The following is a 20,000-nucleotide window of genomic DNA, read 5'->3' on the forward strand; positions in this document are numbered from 1 at the left end:
CCCTGTAGTGCACACGTGGCCTCAGTCCACATGCCTTGCTCAAGGAAAACTTCCTATTGATTTCAGTGAAGAGTTCCTGAATAAAGCATTCTAGATAGGGCCCTTGGTTAATTGTTTCCTGCACAATGGCAGAGGGAATTCACACACAGGGGCAAATTCTGTCTAGAGAGAGTTTTATTGAATTTACCAGGAGCCTTATGCAAGTGAAGAGAATTTCGCCTACCTGCCTTTGGTGTGTTACCTAAAGTGTATTATACCAAAAATGAGGGGCATAAATTCTCATTGCTAATACTTGCATAAGGCTCTCAGTGTGTTGCACCAAAAGTGGAAGATATTTTTTCTCCTTTCTTGTTTTATTTCATTTTTCAGTCAAAAAAAATGAAAGATTTTTTAAAAAAAACAAACAGATCATTTCAACTGGAGGAAATTCTTTACCACGTAATAGAAAGTTTTCACCATATAAGAATTCTAAGGGAGATAAAGTGAGTGGAAACTGGCAAACAACCCATTCTTACAAAGAGGCCTTATCAGATATACTGTATATTTTTTAGACAAGTAAGACTATCCGATCTTTGTCAAAGATAAGCTATACAAAGATAAGTCTATAAATGTAAAGATAACTTTCTAAATTCTCTCTCATACTAGTCACTTGTTTGCCAAACCAACTTGTGCATAAATAGAAAGGAAGACATGATTTCTCTAAAGCCAACTGGTATTTTGGTCCAAAGACTAAAAATAGAGCATGATGCAGGAATCATGGAGTCAGCACCATCCATGTGCTTGAGATGAAGCACATGTTCAGCATCAGTTTTCTGGGACCCAAGGTTCCCAAGTCAACTCTCATCTTGGTCTCACACACCAATATACTAGTGCAGTGTTTCCCAAACTTGGGACACCGCTTGTGCAGGGAAAGCCCCTGGCGGGCCGGGCCGGTTTGTTACCTGCCGCGTCCGCAGGTCCGGCCAATCGCAGCTCCCACTGGCCGCAGTTCGCTGCTCCAGGCCAATGGGAGCTGCTGGAAGTGGCGCGGGCCGAGGGACGTACTGGCCGCCACTCCCAGCAGCTCCCGTTGGCCTGGAGCAGCAAACTGCGGCCAGTGGGAGCCGCGATCGGCTGGACCTGCGAACGGGGCAGGTAAACAAACCGGCCCGGCCCACCAGGGGCTTTCCCTACACAAGTGGCGTCCCAAGTTTGGGAAACACTGTACTAGTAAAAACATTTGTCCTTTTAAAAGAGCCTCATCTTCTTAAACTACAGAGTTATTAGGTAACAAATTGGCTCATGAATATAATTTATATACATATTGCAGGATTTCAACAACTATCTGAGATCCATACTTTTGGCAGCAAAAGGAAAATGTCCTGATTCTGGGACTTGCACTCCTTTCCAATTCTGTGTTTTTAACTAATATTTCTTTTGCATAGCAAAGCATTGATGGCGTCAGTTTTTAACATTAAATAGGATACTCCTTTTTAAACCTTGCAAAACCAAGCTTGCCAAAACGAACTTCTAAACAATAATTCTACAGTAGTCTACACAATTGTGTTATTTACTGTATACGTGTCACTTATCAATTTGGTGATGAAGGCTGGAAGAGGGGCATAGTGACAGTATAAGAACAATGGCTTTCCATTTCTGAGGATTTGGATTCATGTCCTAATGTCACAAGTACAGCTAGTTGAAACATTTTTGACTGAATGAAATTTCATCAAAGCTAAATTGTTTTGCAGAGATGTATGTTTCATCACACTTTTTTTCTCTGAAAGATTTAAAGAAAGACACACACACACTAGCTCGGGATCCAGGAGACCCAGTTCAAGTCCCCACTCTACCTGATTCTGTATGGAATATGATGAAAAACTCTGCCTTGAGTCAGGCAGACAACTTGAAGCAATGAAAACAAATTTCAAACACTTCGTAAGTTGCAGTGCAATGGAATTATCATCATCTAGCTAGCTCTAGTCACAAACAAGAGTGTATTTGGCAGTCACAGCTTCTCTCTTTCTACCCCTCCCCACACAAACCCTTTTGCACATCACAGGATTGGCCACAGAATTCAACTAACTGGCATTTTCTGCTCAAGGTGACCAGATCTGAAATGGTAAAGATATTGCAGGACTAAAATGCACTGGTGGAAATGTAAAAATATGTCTGCATAGCAGGGGTTGCTCCAGGCACCAGCGCACCAAGCACATGCCTGGGGTGGCAAGCCGTGGGGGGCGGCCTGCCGCTCACCGTGAGGGCAGCAGTTCGGCGGAATGCCTGCGGGAGGTCCACCAGTCCCGCGGCTTTGGCTGCAATTCGGCGCCGGCTAGCCGCGGGACCAGTGAACCTCCCGCAGGCATGCCGCCAAATCCGCGTTACCAGCGGACCTCCCGCAGGCCGAAAGCCACCTGCCTGCCGTGCTTGGGGCAGCAAAAAACATAGTACCTGCCAGCAAAATGCTTAGCTCAAGCAAATGCCAATAGTGTCTGACTATGTGCATCATAGTCACCAACAAATTTAAAAACAAAAAAGTAAGCAGCCCTATCTTGAATATATTGTCTGGCATCTGTTAAACTCAGCCCTCATTGAATCTGAAGATCTTCACAACCAAGATTTCTGGCCACTTTCTCTGAGTAACTTGGAGCATATATTCGTATTTACCCTGTTCCCATCTATTTCCCATTAGTGACAGCAGTGCAGACCCTCACTAACTTGAGCATTTGCTTGGTTGAGTTAATATTAGCCACATGCTTTTTCTCACTTTTCACTCAACTTATCAGCACTGGCATCTTTATGAATCCACTTCATTTAAAATGTTTGCTTCTTTATATATATTGCAGATTGTAATCCCTCCACCCCATAGGATGAAGGCAGCCCCTCACTCTATGCCAATTCAAATAGTCTCTAAAAACAACCTATACACTACCAGATAATGGAAGCCATCATCAGTGTAAAAATTACATTATGTACAGAATGTATTGACATTAGCAACATTTATATAGGAGGGCTTTTGAAGCTGGGGTTTTTTACCCAAAAATGTCTCATGTCGTTTTGATTTATACACAAGGGAAAATTACTATGCAAGAAATCCCCAAAAGCAAATTAAAAAAGCATAACAATGGAGGATAGAAAGCTCATTTTTATCCCAGTGCTGATTTATCATTCTGAGGTTCTTGTGACTTTGATAAATTTTACAATAATGAGTTGTGTACATGACCTATAATAACCGACAGCTTGTAATATGTTCCATCTGCTAGAGAAGTCCCAAGAGGCACTAGCCTTCTACATCCAAAACTGTTTCTAATTTTTTTTTCTAATTGAAGAAAAAAATTATGAAACAGCTATTCAGTTCAGCTCGGCTCTGGAAAGCTTATACTAGACTGGATAGTTGATATTTGAAAATGAAACTTCACAAATGCATAGAAAAGGATGCCAGTCTCATTAATTAAAGTGATCCTTTTATTCTCGTTTGCCTTGCTTCTTCATATCCATCATTTGTTCTAGTAATCTCAAGCGTCTCATCTAAGCCCTATACGTATACTAGCAGATGTCCGGTGAGAGGTGAGGTGTTGTCTTGTCACTCTGACACACTCTCTGGGTGGGGGTTGGTGGCCTGTGATATACAGAAGGTCAGACTAGGTGATCCATTGGTCCTTTCTGGCCTTAAGCTATGATGCTATGATACTAGACCTTTTTGCAGCAGAAGATATAGACCACAGCAATGGTGACAGAGAAAGATAAAACCTGATTTCTGGGCTGTAAAGCAATGTCAGGATTTCTGTCCTAACAACCTGAAATGAGGAGGAAGCTGGGCTCAGTTCTGAAAAAGAAAATTGTATAGTAATGCTGAGAAGAGTAAATCAGTGCGTAAGAGCTCTTGATTAAGAACACTAGAAATGCAGGGCAAGAAAATAATCAGGGCTAGCTCCAGGCACCAACTTGGCAAGCAGGTGCTTGGGGCGGCCATTCCGGAGAGGGGCGGCATGTCCAGCTATTAGGCAGTAATTCGGCAGACGGTCCCTCACTCCTGCTCAGCGCGAAGGACCTTCCGCCGAATTGCCACCTCAGATCGCGATCGCGGCTTTTTTTTTTCGGGGGGGGGGGGGCAGCCAAAACCCTGGAGCCGGCCCTGAAAGTAATACAGCAAGAAGTATCTTTTAGGTCTTTTCACAAAGTCATATTCCAAAGACTTGTTCTTGTTGGTTCATCACTTGGTAAATCCATGCTGCCTCTATTTTTCCATTGTGATGAATTTTTCTTTAAACTTTCCAGATATGGTCTGTACAGACTGGGTTTGCTGCCACTGTAGCAGCAGATCCATGTTTGTATGGGATAAATGCAATGTCTTCAGAATGACTCCTAAAACAATTGCTCACCAAGAATCTGGAAGCACTCGAGGAGTTTGGGCGAGCAACACGGCTCTTTATCCCTCGTGGTTAGTAAAGAAAAAGCAGAGAGATATTAGGTCCACTATATGCTGAGATTGCCAGCAATCTCTTTGGGAAGTTAGGGTACTGGCAACCCTTATTCATGTCTCTGCTTTGTGCTAAATGAACTCAGCAATTATTGCCCTAAGCTTCCCTTTTTGGAGAGAAAGTAATTGAGAAAGAGCTGTCCTGTCGTGACTGGTTCCTGTCTGGAGCCCTGAGACTTCCCTGATCCTTCCATTTGACTTTAAACCTGGATGGACACAAAAACTGGCATTTGTCTCACTGGTTGAAGATCTCATACTAATGGGCAATTGTCAGGTGTCTAGGCTTTTTTAATATATTACACCATTGGTTCCCAAACTTGTTCTGCCGCTTGTGCAAGGAAAGCCCCTGGCGGGCTGGGCCGGTTTGTTTACCTGCCATGTCCGCAGGTTCGGCCAATCGTGGCTCCCACTGGCCGTGGTTCACTGCTCCAGCCTAATGGGGGCTGCGGGAAGCGGTAGCCAGTACATCTCTCGGCCCGTGCCGCTTCCAGCAGCTCCCATTAGCCTGGAGCAGCAAACCGCAGCCACTGGGAGCCGCGATCAGCCGAGCCTGCGGATGCGGCAGGTAAACAAACTGGCCCGGCCCGCCAGGGGCTTTCCCTGCACAAGCGGTGGAACAAGTTTGGGAACCACTGTATTACACCATTGGTCACAAGCATAAGGCCCATCTCCTCTCCTCCCAAGCATTCATGTCAGAAGGGAGGAGCAAAAGTGTGGGGAGGAATTGCTTGTTTGTGGAGGATGGCCATTTTTGCCCACCTGTGGAAGATGTGGAATTATATAGATTTATGTCTAATTAAGCCTGAGCATTCTGGAAGGGCACAGTCTTTAAATCCAAGAACAAAAATAAACTTTATAGACAAAAACTAATATTCCAAAATGCAACTGAGTGAAGCAAATGTGGCCCACACAATGTACTCACATACTGTACTCTGGGTGTTGCGCAGAGAATAAAAATGCCAGGTTTTAAAAGTATATGAAGCATAATCTTGCTAGGAACATTTAAAAGCTGATGAAAGGCTAATAACGGTGAATGAAGACTAAAGGGAGAGGTTACAGTGAAATAAAGGAAAGAGAAACATCCCACTGGAAAACTGAATGGCTATTAAATCTAGGGCAATTCTTCCAGGATTAAGACTGCTTCTCCATCATCATCATAAGTCATGTACTGCATGTTCTTTAACAGAGGAAAAGAAACAGTTTATATTACACCTGCCAAAACAGTGCAATTAAAAGTAGTTATTTCACAACACCACATTTTATACAGCATATTTCATTTGAGATCATCACAAACTGACTCCACAAGTCAGTATTTATGAAAGTAACAATTTCTAACATTGTTTTTCACATATGGATAGTCCAAAAATTACTGATCTACCATATTTTTACAGACACTTTTTTTGGAAGCATCACAGTTCATAAGTTCTCATTTCTCCCCGTCCTACTCACAAGCACCTGCTGTGACATTCTATGTTCACATCTGAATTAAACAGCTGGCAGGCACTTTTTTAAAAAAACAAAAACTACAGATTTGATGTTGCAAGGACAGATCAGTAGAGATGATGCAGCCTGACCCCACTGAAGTTTGTCATAGTCTCTGTGAAACCCTCAGCTTCCACACACCTATGGCCAAGCTACTCCAATCTATGGAACACAAACAGCAGAGAGCATCATCTCTGTCATTTACCATTCCTTTATCCCTTCCTAAACTCCTCCAATATGCTTCCATTTTTATTTCAGTTTCGGGGAGGGGAGCGGGAATTCCCCCCTTTTGAAGCACCAGGCTGCAACCTTTAACTACTCACAAGGGATCTTTGAGGAAAATCAGGTTAAAACTGTTAAGAAGGTCAAGCATATTTAGCCAACTGAGCAATCTAGTTGGCTCAACACATTCTTGGAAGCTTGGTTACAGAAAAAATAAATCAGAACAGGAAACACTGTAATTTAGCACTGTACTTCAGCTAAAGGAGATAAATAAGATAGAAATAAAAGTTGGCCCTAGAATAGCATGCATTCTAGCCTCTACAGCAGGGGTCGGTAACCTTTGGCATGCAGCCCATCACGGTAATCTCCTGGCGGGCTGCGAGACAGTTTGTTTATGTTGACTATCCACAGGCACGGCCACCCGCAGCTCCCAGTGGCCGTGGTTCACCATTCCCAGCCAATAGGAGCTGCAGGAAGTGGCACAGGCCGCAGGGACATGCTAGCCGCTGCTTTCTGTAGCTCCCATTGGCTGGGAACGGCAAACCACAGCCACTGGGAGCTGCAAGGGGCCATACCCCGTCCCCCGTTCCCCCCCCCCGCGGCTCGGGTCCCCCCATCTCCCCCCCCGCGGCGCGGGTCCCCCCGTCCCCCGTTCCCCCCCCGCGGCGCGGCTCCCCCCGTCTCCCCCCCCGCGGCGCGGCTCGGGTCTGAGACGAAGCAGGGGCGGGCCAGCAGCACGAGGTAAGCTGGGGTGGGGGTGGGAGAAGGGGTCCGGGGAGGCGCGGCCCGTTCCCGCAGGCCCCAGCGGCTCTGGCCAGGCTTGGCTCCAGCCCGGCCCCCGGGGCCCGGCTCCAGCCCGGTCCCTGCGGCTCGGGTCCCCCCCGTCCCCTCCCCGCGGTGCGGCTCGGGTCCCCCCCGTCCCCTCCCCGCGGCGCGGGTCCCCCCCGTCCCCCGTCCCCCCCGCGGCGCGGCTCGGGTCCCCCCGTCTTCCCCCCCCCCCCCCGCGGCGCGGCTCGGGTCCCCGCGGCGCGGCGCGGCTCGGGTCCTGGGGGCGGCTCGGGTCCCCCCCCGTCCCCCCCGCGGCGCGAGTCCCCCCCCCCGTCGCGGCTCGGGTCCTGGGGGCGGGGCTTGCAGCAAGCCCCGCCCCCAGGAATCGGGCCCCGCTTTTGCTAAAGCCGGCCCTGGTCAATGTAAACAAAATGTCTCACAGCCCACCAGCGGATTACCCTGATGGGCCGTGCGCCGAAGGTTGCCAGCCACTGGTCTACAAATTGGAAAAAACAATAACTCAATTTTCTCTTCACCCACCTGAAGGGAGAAAAAAAAACCACACTTGATTTTCCTTTGTTACCAACTGGTAGGGGCAGAAAGCACTAAAAATATAAGTTAGCCTTTTTAACAATATTTCCTGCTAGACATAGCACTTTGAACACAGGAACAGTTATAGCTGGGTCAGACCAATGGGCCATTTAGCCCGGTATCCTGTCTTCTGAGAGTGGCCAATGCCAGATTATTTAGAGGGACTGAACACAACAGGGCAATTAGTAAGTGATCTGTCTTCCAGTCCCAGCTTCTGGCAGTCGGAGTTTTAGGGATACGCGGAGCATGGGGTGGGGTCCCTGAACAACTTGGCTAATAGCCACTGATGGACCTATCCTCCATGAACTTATCTACTTCTTTTTTTAAAAACAGTTATACTTTTGGCCTTCACAGCATTCCCTGGCAATGAGTTCCACAGGTTAACTGTGCACTGTGTCAGGAAGTGCTTCCTTATATTTGTTTAACACTTGCTGCCTATTAATTTCATAGTGTGACTCCTGGTTCTTATGTTACGTGAAGGGGTAAATAACACTTCACTATTCACTTTCTCCACACCATTCATGATTTTATAGACTTCTAGCAAATCCCCCCCTTAGTCATCTCTTTTCCAAGCTGAACAGACACAAATGTATGAAAACTGTTCCATATCCCTTAATCATTTGTATTGCCCTTTCCTGTACTTTTTCCAATTCTAATGTATTTTTTTAAGATGGGGTGACCAGACCTGCACACAGTATTCAAGGTGTGGGTGGACCATGGACTTATATAATGGCATTATATTTTCTGTCTTATTATCTATCCCTTTCCTGATGGTTGCTAACATTCTCTTAGCTTTTTTGATTGCTGCTACACATTGAGCAGATCTTTTCAGAAAACTATCCACAGTAACCCCAAGATCTCTTTTTTGAGTGGTAACATCTCATTTAGACCCCATCATTTTCTATGTATAGTTTGGAATATGTTTTCCAATATGCATTACCTTGCATTTATCAACATTGAATTTCATCTGCCATTTTGTTGCCCAGTCACCAAGTTTTGTGAGATCCCTTCATAACTTGGCAGTTAACTTTGGTCTTATCTCTCTTGAGTAATTTTGTATCATCTGCAAACTTTGCCACCTCACTGTTTACCTCCTTTTCCAGATCATTTATGAATATGAACAGCACAGTTCCAGTACAGATTCTTGGGGGACCCCACAATTTACCTCTCCATTGTGAAAACTGACCAGTTTGCTTGTGCAAACAGTGAACATTTAAGGAATATTCTTTAAATAAACAAGGCAGAGGAATGGACAAGGACTTCATGTTCTTTTCTTTCTCTAACTTCTGTGATACTAAGGAACAAATAAAACTTTATTACCAATCACACTTTTTTCTCTTTTGCCTGTCACTGTCTGACTATTACTGCAGTAGCTATATATCTAAGATGAAGCAAAATCTTCAAGTGAGAATACATGCAAGGCAAGTTTTATAGCCATTAAGAACAAATGAGAATGTCATGAGTAAATTGTAAAAATAATACTCTAAGTGACAACGTAATAGAAGAATGTAGTAGAGAGGTTAATCAATGTATGAATAATGTTGCTTTACATTAGGATTCAAATCAAAACAATAAGAAAAATCAAAATATACATGAATGTAACCTTTAACCAATCCATTAGTTTTACTCTGCATTTGGATGTACCCCATGGATAGGAATAGCAACTAATTTTAAATGTAATTGCTTAATTAGTATATTTTTAGAAGTAACCAAAGATAGAGATTTTAACGATATTCATTTGCAGCAACCTCTAAGTAGCTGCCTCTCACTCTAGGTATACTGTATAAATAGCCCATCAAGAGGGTCCTCAGAGAAAGAAACCAGAATATCATGTGCTTACACTTTTCTTAGTGGATTTATTTTTGCTACTCAACAGCCTAGCGGGTTATACAACCTAGCATACCAATTGACTTTCATTCCTGTGGTCTATGAAGTCAAAACTATTAAAAAAAAAAAAAAGTCACCACCTTATTACACTGTGTTCAGCAGCAACAGGCACACAGCATGTACTCTGAGAACAAATACATTTAAAAAGCAAACCATCACACCACAAAATCATAGAGAAAAAAGCTGTCAAATCCTGTGACAGCCCAAATGCCACATAAGAAAATCCATTTAGTACAGAGATGCTAGGCAAGTTTATTTGAGACTTCTTGTATCCCATGTCAAATGGCAGAAGGTTCTTCAAAGTTACCCAAAACAAATATTTTATTTACTGTACTTTGCCAGATTATTTTTGGATCCTTCATTTAGCCTGGCAGGTATTTGCAGGCTTCCAAAAGGGTAAGATAGGAGCATGAAGAAACCATCCTCCAGTGAAGTCTACTTCCTCAGTTAGAGGCTTTGCTGTTCCAGGATTTGTACAGAAAGGGACGTTTTTCCCATAAAACAAAGGGAGGTAGTCTACCGATAGAAAAATCAGTTTTAAGAGGAGCCCCGGAAATTTTTACACTGATACTATTTTATATGCACATTTATGTAGTGACGTCCATCATTAAAAGTCTCAAAGGACTGTACAAACAAGAATCTCTTCACTTAAGACTGAAATCCAGCCATCTCCAGAGTGAAATGAAGCAACTGTTTACAACACAGTACTTCAATGCAGGAAGTGAAGAAATATACTGTCTCCAATTCAAACTATTATATCCACCTAGGTATAAAATCTGTATATGCCACCCCATCATGGTCATATCTGCATGTCACGCTAGCATATAAGATAAGAAAAACAAGTCTCACTTTCTCCCTTCCCAGTTGGTAGGAACTTGATTAAGTTGACAGGGTACATGTGTGTGTTGATAACATACTTAAGGAAAGCGAGGCTCAAAGGATGAACTTTGCATTTAGTTCTCACTGTGGAGTGAGATCTGTGCCAGAAATTTTAAAAGGCAGAACTAAACTGGCATTTTGGATTTTATGTACAGTTTGTTAAACAAAAAGACAACTCCTTTGGGTCTTTGATAGTCACAATATATGTTAATTTATCTCAAATTTTACTATGTTGTGCCCACATTTCTTTGTCATTTAATGGTCCCTGTTTTCAGATAACTTCATTAACTATTTTAAAATTGCGTACACAAGGAATGTAACCCTTTGCCAGTTCAGTTCTTTTAACAGTCTGTTTAAAAGATTTGCAGCCCTAAACATAAATAAAAGTAATTTACCTCCAGGTTCATCAAGGTAAAAAGCCATGTCTTTTTTGTCTTCTCTTTCATCAATGTGATCGTAAGTAATTTGTGGAATGGGTAAGGCAGTCTCTCCAGGATTTATTATTGGTGCCGCACCATTATCACGCCCAGGTTTTCCTTTTCTTTTGTATCTTCTAGACTGTAGCAATGGAAATGGGATAATAGTAAAGATATTAACAGCATACAGAGATAAGAGCAACACACTTGAGATTTATTGTATAGTAAATTTGAATTTGATACTACAACCATTAAGTTAAGTTAAAAAGTAAGGGTGAAATTCAGAGCCATGGCCAACAGCAAATTCAAAGCCATGGCCAAAGCCCTTGGCCAAGGTTTTCAAAACTGACACATTCTGGATGCCCAACTTTAAAACACCTTAAAGAGACCAAACTTCTAGTGAGCAGGCAGTCGATACTCTCTGAAAAGAAGGTCTCTTTAATTTTTCTCAAATTGGATGCCCAAAACTTGAGTATAAAACTAAGGCCCCAAAATTATGTGTTGTGATTATTTAACAGTTGCACAGGCATCAAGGCCTTTTAGAAAGATAGAACAGAGGGCTAAGAGTAGAAAAATGCAAGATCTAATGGTTAGATTTCTTCAATAGCCTGAGAAAATTCAGAATTGCTGTATTTTCTCTCCAGAGCATACTGGTGCAGCTAGAGATTTCCCCATTTTCCCTGTCTGTGAATAAGTAAATTAATTAAAAAATAAATTAATATCAAACCTTGATACTATATAATGTGCCAGGCACAGTACTAAAATGGAATCTAATATTATAATTCAAAATGTGTAAAAAAAGGGAAGTCAATTATTAGAGATAAAGCTTTGGGCAAAACATTGTAAATTTTAATAACAGGCTTCACCTTGTGGGCAATCCTGTTAGGAAAGAAATGGGTTGTGTTCCTATTGATTTATGTTAGTTTAAGTGATAAAGCCAAACAGTGTGTTTATAAGAACACTTGACCAGAGGGGAATAATCAGAAATAGAACTGATTAATAAAGCACAGACTCAGCTCAGTCATATGTACAGAGGCCCCGCCATTGTTGTTAAAACAAGGAGAACAGAAATGGAAAATTTACACAGATGTTCTAGTTTGAGAACAACAGTTACTGAAGTGACTTTGTACTGTATAATGTACTGTTAAACGAGTTTAAACAACATCAGAGACTGTGGAGTGACTTTTTATAAATTATGTGACCTCTAAACTGGATGTTTCAGCAGCTAGAAGAGTATTTGATAGAGAAATTACAACTTGAGCAAGCATAACTGCAAAACTGGCCAAGAGACGTGACACAGAGAGGCTCCCGGAAAGCTACTCATGGAGACAAGTTGCTGACCAGAGCAAACAGCTGGAGTTCAATGCAGGTCTTAAAATGTTTGTACCAACAGCTATGGCCTAACTTGTCTTTACACAAGCTGGAGTGACAAGCTGTATTGCAAAAACAGACTGGAAAATTCCAGGCCCAATTGCAAGATCTCAAAAGCTGATGTCTCGTTCCCTGATTGGACTAATTTACGTTGGTCATTTCAATTCTTCGGTAAAAGTATGGGTCACTATTTGGTTGGTCCATGCCAGCATCTAAGAAGAGGCACTAAATTGAACTGCCCAGCAGAAATAGGATGAAACAGTCTGTCTCCTTCAGTACATTGCTTCCCTAAAGCCAAAGGACCCCTGAAGGGAGAAGACGGATGTCATGGGCTGGACATCTGGGAGTCCGCCTGGTGATATCAAGTGCCTATATTGGATAGGCACCTCTAACTGTCTCTTTCTATTTTCCAGCAATTTGGGTTGCTAGGGAACTGGGAAAAAACTATATTGTTTCTGTCCTCCTTTCCACCTTTGTATGCAGTGTCAGCTCTTGCTGTGACCAATAACTGAGCTGAAAGCTGATGGCTGGGCAAAGATCTGGTGATAAGTAACACACATACTGTATCCTGGCTGACAACCCAAATCAGTCAGTTGACCACTTCCTGAAACAGTGTACCTAATTAGTATGGATGTGTACATGCTTGTGTATGTGCTTTAAAGATTGTCATGAAGTGACAGTGTGTGTCTGAGAAGAGTCAGCTCTTCTCATCAGGGTCAAATTCACCCCCTGCCAAGGCCCTGCACAAAGCCAATAGCCACTTGAACCCTCAGCATAAGGGCCAGGGTAGGTTTAAATGGTACAGAGAAATCTTCACTGGCCCTCTTCACAAGCGTGAGTTTCACTCATTAATGAACAAGGGCAGAATCTGTAATTATGGGATTAAGTTATAGAAAAGGAAATCCAGGTATAATAGTGCACTAGATAAAACTAGAAAAATAAATAGAGGCAGTGTGATCCAGAAGGAAAGACACTGGCCTGGGAGTCAAAGGACCTGAGTTATCTTTCTTAGCCCTGCCACTAGCTTGTTGTATGAGATTACACAGGCACAGAGCAATGCCATGCCTTGTGCTATCCCTCCCCACCTCTGTCTGAATTGTCTGTTCAGATTGTATGCGCCTCAGGGCACGGCCTGTCTCTTACTATGCATTTGCACAGCGCGTCTATCTGCTACTGTAATGAAAATAATAAAATACACTTGGAAACAAGAGAGGCATGCACTGAAATTCGGCTTTATTTCAGCCAAACTGGGATATTTGCCTAACTCGCTTTTCAAAGGTCTTCTATAGAGATAAGCACTTTAAACCAATTAATTTATATATTACTAGCCAAATTGAGAGCACAGACCCTACTGTTCCACTGCCTTTCCCTTTTCCCGTCATATAACTGTTCAGTTGAATGTAAAATGGATATAAAATGCTATCAGCTCATATAAGATAGCAATGTATGCTTAGTTGAACAGTTATAAATGTCTACATAAGGGACAAGGTAATGGAGAATCATGCCCATAGAAACCAATGGATACATTCAAAACAGAGACATATTGTCCATCAAGTTTGCCTTAAGGACAATTAAGTTGATCTTGACACAATGTAAGGAAATAGATTCCATATCCCATTACAGGTCTCTTCCAACCCAAATGTTTCTACAAATTCTCTGCAACCTCTATACCTCTTTTACTTATATTACTTAACTAAATTAAAACCAAAGAAGAAAATAAGTATGGCAAGTTCCTTTTAACCTGTTTTCTCAGACTAGGGCTAGATGGCGCTGGTGTTTTTTTTGTATTTTGAGCAGGCGATGTAACATAGATCTTCCATGTTGCTGTAGAACTGTATGATTTCTCTGCTGCATAGCACCGCCATAGAGTCTGTAAAGTAAAAATCAAAGAATTCTTTCTGTGAACAAATGGGCATGGTGTTCTGAAGGAAAGGTAACTATAACACTGCCAAAAATAAACCTACAGTGTGTTCTTTGATTTATACAAATGTGCTGCAAACGGTTTTCATTGAACCACTATGTGCTGTCATGTCAAATAAAATGCAGTCGCTCCCACGAGTAACTGTGCTAAGAGGTAACCATCACCCAGAGTCATGTTCACTTCAGCATGTGGTGTTTTTAAATATGCTGCTCTTAGTATTATCAGTGGAAGTGGCCTAATCCACTACACATGCAGATGAAAATCTGCCCCATAAGAAGAAATACTCTTAGAACATTAAGAAATGCTCCAGCTTTACTTTTTTATGCATTGTGCCACATTTTAGTAACTTTGTTCTCAGTTGACAGTCTCTTTACACTATATAAAATGTAATATTGGAGCATTTTCCAAAGTCGGGTGTATGTATCCATACATACACACCCAATTATTTAAGACATACGCAGTACTAATGGGAATACTACAAGGTAGATAATAATTACACGAAAATTAAAAATAAATGACAAAGGTGCTTCTTTAGTTCAACAAGAGTCTGCACCTGACCAGTGTCTTTCACCTGAGAATCTCAAAGCACTTTAAAACATTAAACTTCACAACAAGCCTGTGGGATAGGTAATTATCCTCATGTCACAGATCAGTAAACTGAGGCAAAATTATTTAGGGTTTAAAAGCCAATCAGCAGAGATGGACTAGACCCTACAAGTCATAACTCCTTAGTTCTGTGACCACTAAACTATACTCTTCCATCTACTCTGTTTTATTATTCAAGCGATTACCTGAATTAGAGACGCTGCAGCTGGGATCTGCCTGTTGAAATGCTTCTGACGTTGTTTCTGTTGTACCTTCAAGGCAAAACCAGAACCCAGAATCCCCTAAAAATAAACCAAATACAGGTAAGTCTCTGGTGAAACTTTTTTAAACCAAAATTTAAAGCATGAAATAAAAAAAACATTTTCTTCTTGGCAACTCCTCCTTTAATATTAATGAGAGAATTTCACCTAAGCTCAGTTACAGTCAGGGAGTATCTTAACTCTTAACATATCCACGAGGATGAAATTCATTTATCCAGTGATGAAATACAGTGTATTTGAGGTATTCTGGGCCTCACATGAGTTCACTAAACTCTTTTACACAAATCAGGAAATATTCTGTCCCCAAAAAATACTTACAACAACCATACATTCACAGCTAGAATTTACGGGGAATATTATTCAGTACAGTAGCTGTAGCCACTTTCACTACATTCTAAAAGCAATTGGCACATGATAGTGAGAGAAAAACAAATGAACTCCAGATGTATTTTACACTTACTATTTCCTTCCCCCACAAATAAACAACTCTTTTCACCTGTCACCTGTGGAAGAACTCAAGGAAACATACATACAATTTTATAGAGTGCAACATTTCTTTTATAATGGGTCTATATTAGGGCAATAAATTATTACAGAGCTATAGCTGTATCCAGTTTCAATTTCTCAGAGGTTTCATTAGTTTTTAGTAATGTGGGTTCATATCCTCCAAGTTCTGCTTTGAACAAACCTGCAATGAAACTCAGGCAGAACAGTCAAGTATCACCTGGTTTTGACAAAGCTGTAGCCCAGTTTTGCTCAAAATATTAACAAACCTTTAGTAAATACAATGGAATTGGGCTGAGTTGAGTTTCCATCTATACAAGAACAGCGTGTGTCTTCAGGTTTCAGACTGAAAGCTGCACACCATCCTTGTTGCCTGACATTCCTTCTACCTGTTGCTATGTTATGTGTAACGCTAAGTCATTCCAAGGATTTTATTTTCAAAACTTCAGCAAAAGTCTTATAGCTTAATTTGTTTAGTTAGTTTGTCCTTACATTCATTCATATTCAATTTGGGGAGCCAAAAAAAATCTCAGTTTTTTAAATCATAAAAGACATGAAGTTAAGGAGATCTGGGCTCTATTCCCAGTTTTGCCACTGGCCTGCCAGTTGGCCTTGGGCAAGTCAATTCACCTAACTGTACCTTAGTATCCCCATTCGTAACGTGAGGATAATGAATCTTATCTCCTTTATAAAGGGTATTGAGATCTATGGATGAAAAGGGCTATAGAAAAGCAAGGTATTGTTATATGTTTCATTCCCAATATCTAAGGAATGTAAATGGCCATCATCACCACATTATCTGAGCTAGAGTTGACAATTTTGGTTGGACGTATTCCTGGAGGTTCCAGCACAAGACATAATCTTTCATTAAAAGAGTAATCTTTAATTCCTGGAGACTCCAAAACAATCCTGGAGGGTTGGCAACCTTAATCTGAGTGCCTGACAATTTATCCCATGAGGTAGCGATTATTACACCCATTTTACAGAGTGGGAACTGAGGCACAGAAAAGCGACTTGTGCAAGGTCACACAGGAAGTCTATGGCAGAGCAGGAAACTGAACCTGGGTTTCCCAAGTCCTAGGCTAACCCCCCCAACAATTGGATCATCCTTCCTTTCATGATGAATATTACAAGTTAAAAGGTGCAATAAACTATTTGGTATATTCTGAGACAAAAAAAATTCTTAACAATGGCATCAATTAACAAATATTTGTATTATTTACACATAGGATTAAATAACTACTTTGAATTCCCACTCACCGCTGGAAGAGCAAAGAAAGATATAGCAAATACTGAGAAACAGGAGGCTATTGTCTTCCCAATCCATGTCTGTGGTACTTTGTCGCCATAACCAATTGTTGTGACCGTTACCTGCACCATAAACAAAGAAAATATTCACTGCAAAGTTATAAAGTTATTTCAGAAAGTGATGTGAAAGCAGCACAATGTATGACAATGCATTTGGCATAAATACTATAACCCCGTGCCTAAAGCTCTACCTCCTGAAATCATTTGCTTATGTTAGAATCTCGATCTGAATAGCCAGGAGAGGGGTGAGTAATCCCATTCATCTCTTTGGGGCACTGCACTGGGGGGCTCCATCAACAACACCCCAGCAGAGGACTTGTAGCAGGAAGAGAGGAATACAATGATTTCAGCACACCCATCCAAATAGATACACCAGCAGACAGAATATAAGTACAAGAGGACCCCATCCTGTTGCATCTGGCCTGTCTGGGAGAGGAGGCCCTTGCCGCCGCCTCTCAAAGTGGGATGCAGGGCCAGGAGGGGAGGGGCGCGTGGCTCATATCAAGGCATGCCTAACACACCATATGTCAGGGTTGGGTTTTGGACAGGCGGCCTAGTGGCTAGAGCCAGTCAGACACTAGGAAGTGGAGTTGTGGGTTGATCCAGGGTTGGGAACCAGGGGTGAGAGTCAGGAGTCAGTGATGGGAACTAAAAGCCAGGGGTCAGGAACTGGAAGTCAGAAGCAGGAGACAAAGCCAAGTCAAGAACTGGATATCAGAGCCAGGAGGTAAAGCGAAGGTCAGGAATAGCGTGAAAAAGCAGAGTCTGTTACAGCAGCTAGCTAGGATTCTGCCTAGCTATTGAGACAAACTTCCTCCCGAGGCTAAAATAGTATGTCTGGACCCATCAGGAATGTCTTGTCAATTTGGCTCTCGCTGGGCAGCACACCCATATTTGGGCCCCTGAGACTCATGCTCTGGTAAGTGTTTCTACTGTCAGGGGTGTTAGGTGGTGGTGTGGAGGCAGCCACTTCCCAAGGAATCTGCAGACCCAGGTTGTATACATGCTGAATCTTTCATCATATTGCCATAATTGGCCCTGCCCACTGCCCTGTTTCAACATTGCGAAGATGGTTTACTTCTTCTCCAAATTAAAAGCTCTAGCCATTGACTACAGAGCATTTTTCATTCTGTCTGATACAAATAATTTTAACAGCTACATCTATAAAGAGTTATTAGGTTTCAGGACATAGACCCAAACCTATCCTCCACTCCTTCCATTTTGCCACCAATAATACCAGAAATATGACCAAAATAGGTTGATGAATTCATATTCACCTAACCATTCACAATGGGAACAAAAGAGCCTATGGGAATTAGGGTTGACCAGAGGATGACGATTCCATTTTGTGGCAACTTTCAAGATTTCAGAATTTGTTTTTGTTTCTCCTTGGACAAAATCTTTAAAAATATATATATATGATATATATTTCTGAAAAGAAGAGAGAGAGGTTGTTTAGCCTCATGGTTAGCGTGTTGACCTGGGACATGGAAGAACCAGGCTCCACTCCCTCCTCTGCTCCAAAATCAGAGCAGAATTTTTCATCCCGTATCACACCAAAACAGGCAGAGCAGGGGCTTGAACCTGACTCTTCCACTGAGCTACAGAGTCAGTCTTTCCTCTTTGTGCTCACCCCGACTCAAAAACCTTCCTACTAAAAGTTTCATGGAAACAAATACATCTCCGCAAAACCTTATGGCTTCAACAAAATAACATATTTCACTAAAATTTCATTTTGGCAAACATTTTTTGAATGGCTCTAGTGAGAATATGGCCATTTAGGGCACAGTTGCTGCTATCTGCAATTGTTGCACCGTTAGAAACTATAAATAATAATAATAATAATGCATATTTCTTATAAAGCGCTGTTCATCAGAATCTCAAAGCACTTCACAATCATTAATCTATAGTTTTTAAGGTTTTCCCGAAGAGCCTATAAACAGTTGGAGAGAATATGCTTCCTTTAGAGCAGTGGTCCCAAACTTGTTCTGCTGCTTGTGCAGGGAAAGCCCCTGGCGGGCCGGGCTGGTTTGTTTACCTGCCGCGTCCGCAGGTTCGGCCAATTGTGGCTCCCAGTGGCCGCGGTTCACTGCTCCAGCCAATGGGAGCTGCTGGAAGTGGCGGCCAGTACATCCCTCGGCCCGTGCCGCTTCCAGCAGCTCCCATTGGCCTGGAGCAGCAAACCGCGGCCACTGGGAGCCGCGATCGGCTGAACCTGTGGACACAGCAGGTAAACAAACCGGCCCGGCCCGCCAGGGGCTTTCCCTGCACAAGTGGCAGAATAAGTTTGGGAACCACTGCTTTAAAGCATTCTCTCAGGAAAGCACTGTAATGAGCTCGGAAGGAGGATTTAAAAAAAAACAAAAAAAACAGGGCTGAAAATACTATTGAACTAAGACTTTCAAGCCTGAAAACTAAACTCACATTTACTTTTTAGACTCTTGGCTCCTCATTCCGAACAAAATGCCAGTTGTTTAGCAAACTCAATATTTTAGCATCTTTATTTCCCTGCAACTTTCAACTGTATGCTCACCTCAGCAAGGACCACATCTTCCCATGAATCAGTAGAGCCCCTAGCATAACAGAGCCCTAATAATGATTAGGGCTATTGCTTACTACCCCAAAACAAAGAAATAATAATGATAATCACCAACACCACATGTTAAGTTTCAAAACGATCAGATCTGGGGCGTGGAGGAAATTAAAGCAATGATTCCTTAATGACCATTCAGCTTCTCAGTGCACCCAGATAATCCATTAATGTCTTGCTTTTTCTTCTCCCCTTCATTTTCCTATGAAAGGCTCCTTGTTTTTCTGAGTTCTCCAGCACTCAGGAATTAAAAAACAACTGCCGTAAGGCTGAACTACTCTAACATTACTGTGGGAGACAGCATGAAAAACCATAACCACAGAGAAAGGGAGAGATCCTTTTCCATCCCTGCAGCAGACATTTGGTGGACAGATTCCTGCAGGTGTCTGGACACGTCTCAGGAAGTTTCTCCATTGCCACTTTAAGAGGACTCTTTCTTGCTAATCTAATTAATACTTGTAAGTATGCAAAATGGATTATAGATAATGTAAATTCTCCATCTTTCTTAATCCTGTCCAGAATTATTTTGAACGTATTTCTAGGAGATGCTAGTGAACCGGTCAGCATATATTTAATAATTAGCTATTGAAAAAATAAGCCTGTTGCCTAAACCAGATTCGCTACATCACATGTCCACTGATATCTTCTGCACATGCTCTAGCTAACTTAGCCTCTGATCCGACAAACACATACACATGCATAGCTTCAAGAATGAGAATAGTTTCACTGATCAGCA

General features: G+C 42.2%; 1 protein-coding gene across 1 annotated transcript in view; it reads right to left on the reverse strand.

Annotated features, from left to right (window-relative positions):
- LOC128831200 (potassium voltage-gated channel subfamily KQT member 1-like) overlaps positions 1-20,000 on the reverse strand; it is a 740,744-nt gene that overhangs the window by 619,169 nt on the left and 101,575 nt on the right. The window contains exons 7-10 of the mRNA XM_054017484.1: positions 16,627-16,737; positions 14,788-14,883; positions 13,817-13,945; positions 10,684-10,846 (exon numbers count right to left, since the gene is read on the reverse strand). Coding sequence (XP_053873459.1) covers positions 10,684-10,846; positions 13,817-13,945; positions 14,788-14,883; positions 16,627-16,737 — 499 coding nt within the window. The remainder of the gene's footprint in view (positions 1-10,683; positions 10,847-13,816; positions 13,946-14,787; positions 14,884-16,626; positions 16,738-20,000) is intronic.

This window comes from Malaclemys terrapin, chromosome 1, assembly GCF_027887155.1.
Source record: "Malaclemys terrapin pileata isolate rMalTer1 chromosome 1, rMalTer1.hap1, whole genome shotgun sequence".
NCBI lineage: Eukaryota > Metazoa > Chordata > Testudines > Emydidae > Malaclemys > Malaclemys terrapin.